Consider the following 16056-nt stretch of genomic DNA (forward strand, 5'->3'; position numbering starts at 1 on the left):
GATTCCATTTTCATTCCGGCCCTCAGACCCCGGAAAGGTTCAGGGCAAAACATCTAAAAAGGGCCTTTCATTGGCTTCCCCTGCTCCCGCCCTCATGACCTTTGCCTTCCTACCGGGCCACCTGATTGGTTGCTCGTATCCCGCAGTAGCTTCATTGGCTCTTCCTCTCTGCCTCTGCTGCACTGGTCTCCATCTCCCAGCAGAAGGCGCAGCCATGAATCCGTTATTTGGTCCCAACCTCTTCCTCCTACAGCAGGAACAGCAGGGCTTGGCCGGGCCGCTGGGAGACCCTCTGGGAGGCGACCACCTTGCCGGGGGAGGGGACCTGCCCCCGGCTCCGCTCGCCTCCTCCGGCCCGCCTGCCTATTCGCCTCCGGGTGCTGGTCCGGCGCCCCCTGCAGCCATGGCTCTCCGCAACGACCTGGGCTCCAACATCAACGTGCTCAAGACCCTGAACCTCCGGTTTCGCTGCTTCCTAGCTAAGGTACACGAACTAGAGCGCCGGAATCGGCTGCTGGAGAAGCAGCTGCAGCAGGCTCTGGAGGAGGGTAAGCAGGGCAGGCGGGGCCTGGCCCGCCGTGACCAGGCGGTACAGACCGGCTTCATCAGCCCGATCCGGCCCCTGGGGTTACCCCTGAGCGCCCGGCCGGCCGCCGTGTGCCCCCCGTCAGCGCGGGTGCTGGGCTCTCCCGCCCGCTCGCCAGCCGGACCCCTCGCATCCTCTGCGGCCTGCCACTCCTCCACCTCTTCCTCCTCTTCCACCTCCGCCTCGACCCGCTTCATGCCCGGCACCATCTGGTCCTTCTCACACGCCCGCCGCCTTGGACCGGGACTGGAACCCACGCTGGTGCAGGGGCCTGGCCTGTCGTGGGTACACCCTGACGGGGTGGGCGTCCAGATCGACACCATCACCCCCGAGATCCGTGCGCTGTACAACGTGCTGGCCAAAGTGAAGCGGGAGCGGGACGAGTACAAGCGAAGGTAGGGACAGGGTTCAAGACATGCCACACACAGACGTAACCTCGGGGCGGGCGGGGGTGGGGCGGGGGTGGGGGTAGCGGGGCTTCCCAGACTGGAGAAGGGGAGTGTGGTGGGGGAGGGAGGCAGAAGTCCTGGCAAGAGGAGTGAATTCCCTTCTGCGATCTGAGGGGCGTGGAAGGATTTGGATGTAGGGGGTCCCCAGAATCCACACGCGGTTCTCAAGTCAGACTCGTGACCAGAAGCGTTCTAGAACACTGGGAAGTCGTACTTTTCCTCTGGCATGACTCTCCTGTCTTGCGCAGGCTGCGGTGTTTGCATGACGCTGCTAACTTGTGGGGTGCTGTGTTGTGGTATGAAAGGGAGGCACATCCCAGAGGGCTCCTCATCCGTGGGGCTTGAGCATCTGGATCTGGCCAGTCCCAGACCTTGGGGCAGTTTCAGGCTATAAACTCCACGCATGAGACGAAGGATGTAGCTTTAATTTTGGAGGCAAATGAAGTGAAATTGAGGGCGGGACTGGACCCGCAGCCCAGGGTTTCCCCTAAGGCATGCTGGCGGAAGCCAGGTCTCACCCTGATTCCCCGTGAGAGGCGCGAGGGCTGCAGAACCTAAAGCCATTGCTTGGAACAGTCAAACAGACCGGAAAAGAGAAAAATAAAAATAAAAAAGAGCTCTCCCAGGGCGAGGGTTTCCTAGGACAAGGAGAAGGGATGGTTGTCTAGGGCTGGTGGGGAGACTCCGGCAGAAGAGGCCTGAAGAGAGAGAAGCAGCAGGGGCACTAAGTAGGGAAAAGTTGGGCACACGGGCACACCCTACAGTGACATCCCAGGACCAGCCCAGTGTAGTCTGAGGATGAAGGTTTTGGCTTTCTGAGAGGAGCTCCGCCCCCAGCAGGTTGGCACAAGAGATAAGAGGAAAGGATGTCAGATTGGAGTGCTGGCTGTATATCCCAGGAGGATTTGCTGGGCAGCTGCTACCCAGGCAACAGGACGAGACCAGAGGCAGAGAAGTCCTTTGAAGGTGGGCCAGGCCGTGGTTGAGGAGGAAGTACATGGCCGTCAGAGGGAGGCCCAGGCTTCGGGGCCCCAGTTTCTTATCTACTGTGGCCCTTTTCGGGGTAGCCCGGACTGTCCGGGCAGGCCAAGTGGCAGGGATTACTGTCTGGTTAGCTATGTGTGAGGACCATCTGGAGTCCCCGAGGAACATGCTGATGGGGCTGGGGTGATCTTGAGGTCACTGGTCACCTGTTAGCATCCCCCAGATGACGTTCATCAGCAGACTTCCTGAGGTTCAGCCCTCGGCCTGGCCTCCATGACCGTGGCCCATGTCAGAACTGACTTCGGGCGCCTAGCTATGCTAACATCTAAGGTACCACACAGAACCCGCCTGTAGCTGGCTCTGCCCCTGGAGGGCTTAGCACAGTGAATAGAACACTGGCAGTTCCCGAGTTCTGCCATGGTCAGAGCAGCAGCTGCCCCTGTCCAAGGCATCTTTTCCAACAGAGGGTATTTGTCCTTGGTGCAGCTGTCCAGGGCAGCGAAGAGTTACTCCTGGCGGACTGATGAGCTCAGCACTCTGCCGCATGCTGCTGTGCAGAGGGCGCCGTGGCTAGAATTGCAAGGTTCATGACTCTCGCCCTTCCACCCCAGAGCCCCTGCCTTCCATCTGAGCTCGTTAGAGCAACACTGAGCTTACCATCTTTAGCCTGGACGGCCAGGCACTTGAGTACTACACTAGGCAGGGGCAAAGCTTCCCTCCTCCCCCTCCTATTTTCAGCTTCTTTTGCCTGTGCGACTTTTTTCTTGGGGCTCAGTTTTTCTTTCTTTCCTTTCTTTTTTAAACAGAGTTTCTCTGTGTAGCCTTTGCTGCCCTAGACTCACTTTGTAGACTAGGCTGGCCTCGAACCCACAGAGATCCGCCTGCCCCTTTCTCCCCGAATGCTGGGATTACAGGTGTGCGCCACTGTGCCCTGCTTGGGGCTCAGTTTTTCCAACACAAGAATGTCCCCTGCTATTTCTCTTCAACTCACAGACAGGGTTTATTTGCAGGAGAGGCTGTTGGTAAATGGAGGATATACAGAAATTGCCCAGATTCTACCCAAGTTACGGGAACCTTGCAAAAAAGAAAAAGGATGAGATTTGCATGGAGGTCACACTGCACCCAGTTGTGTGTCTGGGTAGAGAGCAAATAGAATCCTCATGAGCATCTAGACTCATCTTCAGACTTTTACCCTGTATAATTTATGTCATTTATCTTATCAGCATCTCTCTCTAACTTTCTCACGCTTCACTTGGATTTATTGAGTTTATTATCAAGGAGGACTTCTGGCCCTCCCCGATGCATCTTGGCTGGAGTTTTAACATCTTATCCATCCCGTGTGCTTCCTCTAGAGGCACACAGGATGCCGCATCCCATAGTTGTAGATGAAGAAACCAAGGACCAGCAAAGACGAAGGCGAAGGCCTTATCTAAGAAAGCATGTAGCTTGAGGCTATCAGAGTTACCGCTGCGAGAACAGAAGGCGAAACAGTTATGGGGGAGTGGAGGGCTGCCAGGGAAGGGGAGAATGGGTGAGGGAGGCCAGCAGCTGAGTGGCAGCCTGGTCAGCTGCAGGGTGGTGGCTAGGCTGGCTGCCTCCTCCCCCAGCCAACTGGGAGGGGCAGCTGGGGAGTTATTATTAGGAATACTGCAGTGCGGCTGTGGCTGTGAGTGCACAACCTGGAAGAGCAAAGAGACACGGAACCCGAGAGGGTGATGGGCGGGAGAGAGGAGGGAAGGGGCACAGATTGCTTAGTCCTGACTGCAGAGGCCGTCCTCTGCTGTTCCCTTCCCACTGAGCTCATTTTGAGCCTCCTCCTTCAGCTCCCTTTGCCCTCCTTTCTGAGGCCAGAAGAAGCCTCTGCCGACACAGCCAGAAGTGATGAGCTCATGGGCACAGGCTCTGAGTCCGGCTGCTGGCTCAGTCAGCCTCGAGTTCTGAACCTACAGGGCCGAGCAGCACCCCCTGCCTTCCATCTCTATATAACAGGATGGCATGTGCACCCAGCCCTCCTGCCGCATGACAAGGGTGGCTTCCAACCTTCTGGCAAGCTTTGGTTTAAACTCGGGGATGAGAGATGCTAGGCCACTTGGACACGCTTTCTCCCTCACACACTGGTTCCCTTTCCCCTGGGTGTGATTACTCAGCAGTCCTTAGCTTCTGATGGCCACTTCTTTCACGCTGTTGGGGGGACATCACGCCAGCCCTGTGGCCTTCTTATAGCTCACTTCAAGGGGCTGGGTGGGGGAGGACTTTGCCCCCAACAAGGTAGCTGAGCAGCTCTTGATCCAGCCTGTGTCCCGCAGATGCTTTCACAGGTTTAAATGGTACCCAGGAGGCAGGGCAGCAGGCTTAACAAGCTCTGTTCTGTGCGGGCAGGAGCGGGAAACCGGATCTGTGCCACTGAAGGTGGGAGACTGGGTTCTGGGGGGGACCTGGTGGACTGGTGTGGGCAGGAGGTGGGGGAGGAAACCATGCAGACAGCTGGCAGAACGGGGCCCGTGTGGGGATCGGTACTGCAGAGGGCCAAAGTGGAGGCGGTTGGTCTTAAATATAGTTCCTGGTACATGGTCCGGAGGTTCCGGTCAGGCAGTTGGTGAGCTCGGCCCTTGCCAGGAGGTATGGAGCCACCCGACAGCTGCAGCTGTCCACTGGCCGGCTGCCCGTACATTCTTGTCTTAAATTCCAATTCAGGGAGCCAGATCTGAGGCCTGAAGCCTGGGCCTGAGAGGGAGGGCTAGGAGCCATAGAGGCAGGAGGGACTCTAGGCTGTGCTCTCTCCCCCTTCCCGATGTCTGTCAGGTGGGAAGAGGAATACACAGTGCGGATACAGCTGCAAGAGCGAGTGAATGAGCTCCAGGAGGTGAGGGTGGCCACCCCACTGCCCCTGCTTCCCTGGGGCACCCCTGGGCCCTCTCCCTGCCCCTCCCACGCCGCTTCCCACGTTGTCATCATGTCCCCATTCCCCCCCGGCTGTAGGAGGCCCAAGAGGCTGATGCTTGCCAAGAGGAGCTAGCCATGAAGGTCGAGCAACTGAAAGCCGAGCTGGTGGTCTTCAAGGGGCTCATGAGTAATGTGAGTTCAGCCTTCCCATGTGGCTCTCAGGGATCCTCAGGAGCTCTGCTGCTCCTGGCCCTCCGGTGTCCCGAGTGTCACCCCCCCCCCCACCGTTCCCTTCCCTGTCCTCCCCGGCTTCAGCTCTCTGCCACTATCTCCATTCAGTAGACAGAGAAGCTGCTGCTGTCCTGTTGCGGAGGCAGGGTGCATGGTCTCATCACCTCAGGACGTTGTTAAGCCATTGGAAAGAGCACAGCTCTGAACTCTGTGTGTGCTCATACCCATAACCCCAGCACCCAGGAGGTGGAAGCATCAACTGTGTTTTTTTTTTTTTGTTGTTTTTTTTTTTGTTTTTTTTAAATGCGCACAACTCTGGAGCCAGCTGCCTGGGCTCATTTGTGAATTCTGCCACTTGCTAGCTGTGTGGCCTTAAACCTCTCTATTCCCCACCATAACTCCACCCCGCCTCATCTGTGGGGTGTGGAAAAGAAAGGCAAGGTCATTTCAGAGTTGTCCTGAAGAGGACAATGGTCCTGGCTGGTGCTTAGTGCTAGACAGTGAGACAAGCGTCATGTCATTATTCCATACTTTCTCCTCTCTCTTTCTCTTTCTCTCTTTGAGACAGTTTCTCTGTATAACAGCTCTGGTTGTCCTGGAAATTGCTTTGTAGACCAGGATGGCCTCAAACTCTCAGAGATCCCCCTGCCTCTTCTGGAATTAAAGGCATATGCCAAGCCAGGCACGGTGGTGCATGCTTGTAATCCCAGCATTCAGGGAGGCAGAGGCAGGGGAATCTCTCTGAATTCCAGGCCAGCCTGGTCTACAAAGCAAGTCTGGGACAGCCAAGGCTACACAGAGAAACCCTATCTTGAAAACAAAACAAAAACAAAGCAAAAGGCATGTGCCCCCACCACCCGGCTGTCATTCCCAGTGGTCTCTTTCACCTCTGGGGACTTAAATTTCAGGAGGATAAAAGACAAAGCAAAACAAAACAAAAACCCGTTGTTGGTTCAGGGGAGGCCCCGCTCAGCCCAGCCGAGGCCGAACCCTCCCAAGTCTGTGCTGGCGGGGGTCCAGAATCATGAGCCATGCGGTGGATGTGCACAGCGTGGTAGGGTGACCCCTAGGAAAAGGGACTTTGTGGTGACAGTGGGGTGCTCGAGGCCCTGTCAGTCGCTCACTCTTTCTGGTGTCCCGGTACAGAATCTGACAGAGCTGGACACCAAGATCCAGGAGAAGGCCATGAAGGTGGACATGGACATCTGCCGTCGCATCGACATCACAGCCAAGCTGTGCGACTTGGCTCAGCAGCGCAACTGCGAGGATATGATCCAGATGTTCCAGGTGAGAGGCCCGCTGTCTGCAGCTCTCAGGGGCTGGGCAGGGCAGAGGAGCTTCTCTCATGGCTGGCCTGGGGCCTAGGCCCTGCTGCCCTTCACCCTGGGACACACCTTGTTCCCTGGGACCCTTGGTGGGACTAGGCTGGGAGGCAAGGAACAGCCTCAGGAGAGAGGTTTTAGAAGCCATCTCTAACTCCATCTCCCCCTCTGTCTGCTTCTCTCCTCTCTGTTCCTCTCATCTTTTCTCTTGCTTTCTCCATAGAAGAAGCTGGTTAGTGTGACCTCACGCAAGCTTATTGTCCCGGTCCCCGTCTCTAAGCCACCTGCCCTCAGTTTTGAGGGCCCTTCAGCACAGATGTCTTCTTCCCTGTCTGTTTTCCTCACTCTTCCTCTTTTGAGTTTTCTCCTTTTCCTTCTCCCACGGGCCTTCCAGATCTGGAAGCAATTCAAGTTCTCCTTAGTAAACAGGAGCCTCCTGTCTTCCTCACAGCCTAGAACTGTGTTCACTTGACTCCTTTCAGGAGAAAGACTTCAAAATCAAACCAAACCCAATTCCTCCATAGCCATGAAACACACCCCTTTTTTGTTTTCTAAAGATTCTTTTTGTGATATGGATATTTTGCCTCCATAATGTCTGCGCACCACACAAGTGCCAAGTGCCTGAGAATACCAGAAAAGGCCATTGGATCCCCATGGAACTGGAGTTGTGGAGGGATGTGAGCCGCCATGTGGCTGCTGGGAATTGAACCTGGGTCCTCTGGAAGAGAGCATCCAGTGCTCTTAACCGCTGAGCCACCTCTCCACCTCCCATTAAACACATCTTAATGTGCTCATCACAAGCGGTTTCTCTCCTTATCTTACTGCTCTGTTTTCTGTTTCTCCTTCTTCCTTCTTCGTGCGCAGTCCTGCCCTATCTGTGTGTGTCTTCCCGTGTCTGTTCTTGTCGTGTAACTGTGTCTCTTCTCTGTCTGCTCCTCTCCTGCTGGCCCCGCTCTACCCTGCGGCCTCCCTGCCCACCCTCTCCTCATGCACCCGGCCTCGCCTCTGTAGTCTCTACACTTGTCTCCCATTAAGGTCCCGTCCATGGGGGGGCGGAAGCGGGAGCGCAAGGCTGCTGTGGAGGAGGATACCTCCCTGTCGGAGAGTGATGGGCCCCGCCAGCCTGAGGGTGACGAGGAGGAGAGCACAGCCCTCAGCATCAACGAGGAGATGCAGCGCATGCTCAGCCAGCTGTGAGTCCTGCAGGTCCCTCCCCTCACCAGCATCCCCCCCAGGTCCCTCAAGGCCAGCCCACAGGTCCCTCCCCTCACCAGATGCACCCCAGCTCCCCTGAGGCCAGCCCACAGGTCCCTTCCCTCACCAGCTGCACCCCAGCTACGCCCGTCCCAGGTCCCTGAGGCCAGCCCGCCGTCCCTCCCAGCTGTCCTCACCAGATGTGCCCCAGTCCCCCAGAGGCCGGAGCTCCCATAGTGCCCTGCGCCCACTCAGGCCCCAGCACCCTTGACACACGGGTTCCCTGTCTCTAGGAGGGAGTATGATTTTGAGGACGACTGTGACAGCCTGACTTGGGAGGAGACTGAGGAGACCTTGCTACTTTGGGAGGATTTCTCAGGCTATGCCATGGCAGCCGCAGAGGCCCAGGGAGAGGTAACCTCCCCTCCTGGCCTCAGGCCCCTCAGGCTCTGCCTCTGTATCCTGCCAGCCATCTGCCTCCCCTTCTCATGCTCTGTCTCCAGTGTGGCTTTCGTCTTCCCCTGGCTTCTCCCTGTTTCTGTTCCCGTTCCTTTTCTGTTCTGTCTCATCTAACCAGACTTTCTCTCTCTTCCCACCTTGGCCCATGGAATGCCCCTATCCTGTCCCTCCCTGGTTGGCCGCCCCTCGCTGCTTCCCTTTCTCCAGCAGCAGGAGGACAGTCTGGAGAAGGTGATTAAAGATACTGAGTCCCTGTTCAAAACCCGGGAGAAGGAGTACCAGGAGACCATCGACCAGATAGAGGTAAGGACAGTCAGGGCTCTCTTCCCAGACCTCACAAGTCGGGCTGTAGGCGTGCTCCCTGCTGGACCCCAAGACCAGGAGCTCCTATCTGTTGGCAGGAGGAGCGACCCCCCTCAGTTGTAGTAGCTCTAGCAGGTCTTTGAGCCCTCAGGATGTGGAGGCAGATAGATACGGGTTCAAATATTGGCTCTGTTACAACTTGGAACAAATCTTTTGTCTTCCTTCCATTGTTTCTATTTATTTATTTATTTATTTTTAGATTTATTTATTTATTTTGTGTATGCTTGTTCTGCCTGCATGTACACCTGCATGCCAGAAGAGGGCATCAGATCCCAGTATAGATGGTTGTGAGCCACCGTGTTGCTGCAAACTGAACGCAGGACCTGTGGAAGAGCAGACAGTGCTCTTTCTTAACTGCTGAGCCAATTCTCCAGCCCTCCTTCTATTTATTTCACATATATTTATGTATGTATGTGCTAGGATTATGGGCATGAACTATCACACTTCTTTTTTTCCTTCCTTGGGCCTTCCTCCTTTCCTAGATGTGTGTGTGTGTGTGTACAGATGTGCACACGTGTGGAGCCCAGAAGACAAACTCAAGTGGTGTTCTTTAGGTGTGGTTAACTTAAAAAAAAAAAAAAGTTGGTCTCTCACTGGTCTGGGACTTGCTGAGTAGACTAGGCTGGCCAGGGAGCCCTAGGCTAATCCATCTCTCCATGCCTCTTTAGCTTTGGGATTACAAGTGTGTTCTGTACCATCTAGCTTCTTTCTCATCTGGGTTCTGCGGTCAAACTCAGATCTTCATGCCTGTCAGGCAAGCACTTCACCGAGAAAACCCCAGCTAGCTCCTTCATTCTTTTGAATTTTATTGTTATTATCATTATTATTAGTAGTAGTATTTTGATATAGGCTCTCTCACACACACATGTGGGCACATAATTTGTTCTGTCTGTCTCCTTTTTCCTCCTGTGTCTCAGTATTTTATGTGTGTATGTACCCTGGAGGCCAGAGGAGGTCATCCGATCCCCTGGAGCTATAGCTCAGCTGTGAATGTGAACCTGACATAGGGTGCCAGAAAAATTCAGGTCCTCTGCAAGAGCAGGGCTCCGAACTTACTGAGCCGTCTCTCTAGGCTCGCATACAAGGCTTTTCTATGTAGCCAGGCTGGCCTCAAATTTGAGGCCATCCTCCTGCCTTAGCCTGCTGGAGTTACAGCTTTTTCCCACCCTGCTCATCGTGGGCCTGTCTCTCTTTTTTTGTCAAATGGAGATGTGCGTGCATAATCTGTCCCGGCAGGCAGGGTTATTAAGCCGATCAGATAGAGCGAGACACATGCTAGTTAGGACAGGATCCGGCATGTTGACAGGCCGGGGCGTGCGCTGTTTATTACCGGAACACCCTAAGTGCTGTGCAACTCAGGGGGACTCCTTGGCTCCTTGGAGGAGTCTCCCTTTTGGTTTTGTTTTGTTTATTTTGAGCCTTAGGGAGTCCTTTATAGATGGTGATGGATCTGGGGTTCCGACTGTCCTGCTGGACTGCAGGAAGGCGGTCTCTGTCAGAGGAGGGTTGGACAGGGCTATGTGAGGTGGTTGTGTCTTGGACACTGATGGGGAAAATCGGGAGGAGACTCCGCCACCTGCCTCCCTGCAACCCTTTCGGTGTGTTCCCGTGCCTGTGGGGCTCCCCCTGTTTGAAAGTTATTCCCCTGGGTTTGCAGTGTCCCAGTACATGTCAAATGGCCATGCTAAACCTAAGCAAAACCGGGGTTTCTGTTTTTAACCCAGAGGCCCAGCCAGTGTTCTGATGCCAGCTGAGGATTGCCTGGGGATGAGTGATCCTCTCCCACCTTCTCCTGTCCACTCCTTTTATTGCCCCTTTCCTTCCTCTTTCCTGCCCTCCCTCCCTGGGCTGGACCCACCTCTTTTGGATGGTAGGTTTAAGGCTCAGTTTCTTCTGTAGGTCAGCCAGGTAGGGGTCTTCACACCCACCATGATCAGAGCTGCCTGCCACTCTTCTCTGGTTCATCCCTTAGGCCACAGATGAGTAATGTAAACAGGATCTGGTGAGACAGAAAAGAGCACCCCGGGCTGGGGCTGGGGCTGGGGCTGGGGCTGGGGCTGGGGCTGGGGCTGGGGCTGGGGCTGGGGCTGGGGCTCAGTTGGTAGAATGGCTGCCTAATGTGCATGAAGCCCTGGGTTTGATCCCAGCACACATAAAGCTCGGTGTGGTGGTGGCACACGCCTTTAGTCCCAGCACTGAGAGACAGGCAGGAAGATCTCTGTGAGTTTGAGGATAGCCTGGTCTACAGAGCTAGTTCCAGGACAGCCAGGGCTACACACAGAAACCCTGTTTTAAAAAAAGCCAAAAAATAAAAAATAAAATAAAAAAAGAGAAAGAAAAAGGGCGAAAACATGGTTTGAAGCTGTCCCTGAGTAGTATGACGTCTGTCCTCTCCCGGAAGAATGACTTGACTTGAGGAAAGCAGAGGAAGCTCACTTGGTAGCTTTGGTGGCAGGGAGCTCCTGGGGTATCTTTTGGGCCTTTATTTTTGTGACCCTTGACCTCAGGGTTATTGAGATAGAGGCAGGTCAGCCCCATTATTGGGTAGGAAAACCAGGTGCTGGGTGGGAGTTCTCTTCCGTGGCCCTGACCCCTTCATCTCTCCCACCTGCCTCTACCACTCTGGTCTCTCACAGTGAGTCTGGAAGTTTGGGGTGATCCCTCTTCAGTGTGTAAATTAGGGTCACATACGACACTCAGACAACTGTTGGTAGTACTGCTTTATGCTTTGAGAGACCATTTTTGCTTCACGTCTGTGTCTTAGAATAATGGGTTCTCGCCTTGTCTCCTGCAGTCTTCCTGAGGAAAACTTCCTGTGTGTGTGTGTGTGTGTGTGTGTGTGTGTGTGTGTGTGTGTTTCCGTTGATCTCTGACCTGCAGTACTGTGTGTGTCTGTGGGTAGGTGGCGGCTGACCTCTGACCTGCAGCGTCATGTTTTTCTCACTGACGGCACAGTCTGCTGTGGGAACAAGCATGCCCTTCAAGCCATCTCTACTATGCTTACAACACAGCTGTCCACCAGATGACCCGGAATGCCAGTGTCCCGGCTGTCCTCTTTGTCTGCTCCTGTCGCTCCCGTCCTTCTCTCTGCCCATTCCCACCCTCTGCCCAGTTCACATTTGTTGCGGGTGGCTTCCTCACTGCCCATTCACATGCTTCACAGCCACTCTTCTGACTTCTGGTTGCTCTCAGGCAGCCAAGCAAACCGCCCCGCAGCAGTTTGAGTCTCCCCTTCTGGCCCCTGGCCTTTGTACCCAAAACAAAGAGAGGCAGCCGATTGTCTCTGCCCTAGATACTTTTCCGCCTCAGCCTACTTTTTCTCTGCCTCCAAAGCCGGCTGCAGAGAGCCTTGGGCGGAGACTTTTCTTGATGCAGAGACCTCAGTTTGGAAGTCTATCTTACATGGGGTTTATGAGTGAGCAAATGAAATGGAATGGAATGCTATAAACAGCAAGCCAGGTTTCCCCCATTACAGTGAGTCTTGGGAATACTTCGCAGTGAATTAGCTCCGGTTGAGGGAGGGCTCGACAGCAGAGGAGCGATGAGCAGGACTCTGCCTGCCCTCGAAGCCGCAGCTCCCCGCCTTCCTAATGCTGGACGCTCTAATACAGCTCCTCATGTCCTGGTGACTTTCCCAACCATCACATTGTTTGGTTGCTACTTCATAACTAGAGTTTTGCTACTGTTAGGAATTGGAATGTAAGTATTTGATACAAAGGATAGCCGATATGTGACCCCCAGAGGAGTCGAGACCCACAGGTTGAGAACCACTGCCTTAAAGACACTGAGTTCACAAGTTGATTGAGGGAGGCCAGTGTGCCGTACAGAACCAAGCTGAGCTGAGCCACAAAAACCCAGGAAGGAGCCAGGAAGGAATGAGGCATCCCATACACCTCTGCTTCTGCTCCTGCAAATGAAGTCCACTCTGTCCTGCCCACACTGATAGCCCTTTCCTCTACTTTCTGTCTTTCTCTTTTGGGAGCCCTAGGGGTTGAAGCCAGGACCTGTGCTGGGCAAGTTCTCTTCACAGAGCTACTTTTGTTTTTTTTGAAATAGAGTCTCTCCTGTAGTTCAAGCTGGCTTCGAGCTTGCTATAGCCCAGGCTGACCCTCAACTTCTGACCTTCCTGCCTCCACCTCCCTAATGCTGGGATTAGATGCGTGTTACAGGTCCAGTTTCTGTGGTGCTGGGGATCAAACGTTCGGTTTTGTTGCATGCTAGGCAAGAATTCTACCATTCCAAGTCTCTCCAGGCCATTAAACACCTTTCTAAAAATTAAATTATTATTATTGTTATTGTTTTTTTGTGTGTGTCCACATGCCATGGTGCATGTGTGGAGGTCAGGGAACAATTTGGAGTTGGTTCTCTCCTTCTGCCAAATGCAGATTGACAGACGTGTGCAGCAGGGACCATTTATCCTGTCTTCTTTCCCCCTTTTTGAGACCAGGTTTTACTATTTAGGTTCTAGGTTTATATCAAACTGGCCTTGACTTCATGACCTCCCTGCCTCACCTCCTGAGTGTTGGCGTTATGGGGGTGCTCACACTACCATGCTTTTATCTCTCTCTAAAAAAGAACTCAGGCCAGGTCTGGTGGCGCACGCCTTTAAGCTCAGCACTCGGGGAGGCAGAGGCAGTCAGATCTCTGTAAGTTTGAGACCAGCCTCGTCTACCAAGCGAGGCTAGGACAGCCAAGGCTATACAGGGAAACCCCGTCTCAGACCAACCAACAAACAAAAAACCGCAGACATCCAACTGATTCTTGAGATTCTCAGAGAGGGCTGAGTGTGGAACACTGTCCTGAGCCCCTGCCTAGCCAGAGTGAAGGCCTGACCTGACAGTAGATTGCCAATTAGTCCTCAACCCCCACCCCCACCCCCTCGCACCATTCCTAGGGAAAATAGTCATTTGTAGTGTACTTGATGTTTTCTGCCTCCTGTTTGTTTGTTTTTTCTTTTGAAGTCCAAGCCTCTAACTATGGCGGCTTGGCCCCCAGGGCCCCAACTGGTGCCCTGGTGCCTGCTGGCCCACCCTGGGTTTGCTAACCTTGGTCATCCTCCCCGACCCCACTCCGTTGCAGCTGGAACTGGCCACAGCCAAAAACGACATGAACCGACACCTGCATGAGTATATGGAGATGTGCAGTATGAAGCGGGGCCTGGACGTGCAGATGGAGACCTGCCGTCGGCTCATCACACAGTCGGGAGACCGGTAAGGGCCTGCCCCGGGCAGCCGTGTCCCTCCCCCAAGGATGAGCCCCGATGGCCTGTGGGCAGCGGCCAGCTCATGTCTTTAGGTGGAGTTGTCCCTGGGAGTCCCCTGTCGGTGTGGCCCAGATTGATAGCCTCCTCCCCTGCCTTGGCCATCAGGTGGAACTTGCCAGTGCTCCAGTTCTGAGTGCCTGAGAGCTCAGACCTGGCAAGGAACAAAGGGATACAGGGGCAGGTTTTGATCCAAATCAAAACCACGCCTTATGTATTTGACCTTATGTCAGAGTAAATTTGGGGTTTGGGAATAGAGCTGTGTGGTAGAGTACCTGTCTAGCCTGTGAGGCCCTGCGCGCGCTTGTGCGCGCGCACGCACACACACACACACACACACACACAAATACAGACACACACACAGAGTAAAATTAACAAAACAAAACTGTAATCCAGGCATAGTGGAGTAAGTCTGTAATCCAGTACTTGGAAGGCAGGATTGTGGTGAGTTTTAGGCTGTCCTGGACTATAGCAGCAACGTCTTGTCTCAAACAAAACAAAACAAAACAAAACAGCAACAACAACAAACAAAATCCAAGGACCTACAGTAAGCTAGGTGTGTAGTGCACGTGTCATTAAATGCATAGGAGCAGGTGGATTGCCACAAGTCCAGCCTTACCTCTGTATAGAGTTCCAGGCAAGCCCGGGATGCCTGCTGACCCTCTCAAAACAAATCAACCCAATCCCCCAAATTATAGTTAGCTGGGCGGAGTGTGCATGCTTACAGGGTTCACTGGCCTTTGCTTCCTTGGAGGCAGGAGGATTGTTTGCACCCAGGAGGTTGGGGTCAGCCTTGGCAACATAGTGAGATGGCCCTACACCTCCATACCCACCAAGTTGCAGCTGGACCGGAAGCTGGGGCGAGTGTCATGTCGGCTCAGGGAGCATCTCTGTGCTGTGACTTCAGACTTTTCTGATCCATTAAGCTTCTCGGAGCCTCCGAGATAAGAGGCGAACTGTTCCCTATCAGGTTGAATACGGAAGCCTTTCTTCCGTCCCCACTTCCCTGCCTGGCATACCCCTGCACCCCAGAAAATAAGGCCATGAGAACAGAAGCACGCTAGCCTCATCAGCCTCCCTCCTTGCCCCAAGGTGACAGCTGCTGTTTCTTCCTAGAAAGTCTCCTGCTTTCACTGCGGTCCCGCTTAGCGACCCGCCGCCACCGCCAGGCGAAACTGAGGACTCGGATCGGGATGTCTCCTCTGATAGCTCCATGAGATAGGGCCCAGTGCCTGGTTCCCCAGAGCTCACCGAGGCGGGGCGTGGGTGTGCAGAGGACTGTCTTTTGTGCCACTGCATGAAGCCTGGCCCTGGGGCTTTGTGCTCCCCAGGGTTCTGGGCTTGTCTGGAGCTAGGCTGGGCCCCACCCTTCCTGGACAACTCCCATCACACTGGGGTACTTCTGCCTTCCCACGTGGGTTATTTGCTACTTCACCATCTCTGAAACGCTGCCAGAACACCTGTGCCCCTCCCCCCTCCATTTTGTAAGGAATGCGATTATGGGACCTCCTGCCTGTATTCCTTGGGTATCCTGGACTTTGGTACTGGTGCTAAGTGACTCAAGCACTGGTGTGAAGCGAATTCATCCCGAGTTCCTAAGCGTTTGTGCCTCACGTACCCTTGGTGGTGGGGGCGGGGCTTAGCTCCCTAAAGGCCTCAGAGGGAGGCAAGGTGCCAGGCATGCCATGTGGCCAGGTGCTCACAGCTGCCCACTGCAGTGACCTGGCTGTGAAGTCCACACAAAGGGGACTCGGTGCCTGCGCTAGGTCACCTGACAGGAAAAAGGTGAAGCTGCTGCCCACACGTGCGTTCATGCTCAGGGATCAGCTGAGAGAGCGCCTCCATGGCTATCACTTGCAAAAACAGGCTAAGCTGTCCCCGATCCCATAGGGAGACAAAGTTGGACTATCTCCGGAGCCCCTGCAGAGCGGACATTTGAATGGAATCTTTCAAAGCAATGAAGGTGAATATTTATCGAGCATTTGAGTCACTGTTTTAAGCATTTTCTGTGTGATGCCTTCATGTGACACAGGTATTTACAAGTCACCCCTACCCCACAACCAGAGCATCTATATCTGCCCACCAGGGCCCACACCTGGAGGTGAGGCGCCTGGCACAGGACAGTCACCTCCCTCCATTCATACATTGGCCTAACTGTATTAGGCCCCCTTCCAATTTCACCTGGGTAAAATTAACCTGTTTGCAGATAAACAGCAAGCTCTTAAGCTTGGGTGCTGGCTGTCCAACCCAAGCCCGTTCCAGTGTCAACCCCCACCCCTCACGGCGGGCCTGCTCCGAGCAGGCAGCCTGGCTATCGTGTGGCCC

At 54.3% G+C, this 16056-nt stretch overlaps 1 protein-coding gene across 5 annotated transcripts; it reads left to right on the plus strand.

The window, feature by feature from the left end:
• The first annotated feature begins 157 nt into the window (after positions 1-157).
• Iffo1 (intermediate filament family orphan 1) lies at positions 158-15710 on the plus strand. 5 transcript variants are annotated; one of them, XM_060384231.1, is made up of 9 exons: positions 158-981; positions 4822-4882; positions 4999-5094; positions 6280-6420; positions 7491-7648; positions 7943-8063; positions 8316-8411; positions 13551-13681; positions 14852-15710. In XM_060384231.1, exons 1-9 carry the CDS (start codon positions 215-217, stop codon positions 14946-14948), a joined length of 1668 nt encoding a protein of 555 aa, XP_060240214.1. In that variant the 5' UTR covers positions 158-214; the 3' UTR covers positions 14949-15710. The 5 variants fall into 5 exon arrangements, with proteins under 5 accessions (XP_060240214.1, XP_060240215.1, XP_060240216.1 ...); XM_021637000.2 differs by having other exon boundaries at positions 159-981; positions 8319-8411; positions 14848-15710; XM_021636997.2 differs by having other exon boundaries at positions 160-981; positions 14848-15710.
• The last annotated feature ends 346 nt before the right edge of the window (positions 15711-16056 follow it).

The sequence above is a fragment of the Meriones unguiculatus genome, chromosome 5 (genome assembly GCF_030254825.1).
Source record: "Meriones unguiculatus strain TT.TT164.6M chromosome 5, Bangor_MerUng_6.1, whole genome shotgun sequence".
NCBI lineage: Eukaryota > Metazoa > Chordata > Mammalia > Rodentia > Muridae > Meriones > Meriones unguiculatus.

Bases quoted from the DNA above. Each gene is read 5' to 3' on its own strand.
- Iffo1 (XM_021636997.2), top strand. From the start codon at position 215: ATGAATCCGTTATTTGGTCCCAACCTCTTCCTCCTACAGCAGGAACAG. The intron at 5,095-6,279 runs GTGAGTTCAGCC...GTCCCGGTACAG, and splicing joins TCAAGGGGCTCATGAGTAAT to AATCTGACAGAGCTGGACAC. The intron at 8,064-8,315 runs GTAACCTCCCCT...CCCTTTCTCCAG, and splicing joins CCGCAGAGGCCCAGGGAGAG to CAGCAGGAGGACAGTCTGGA.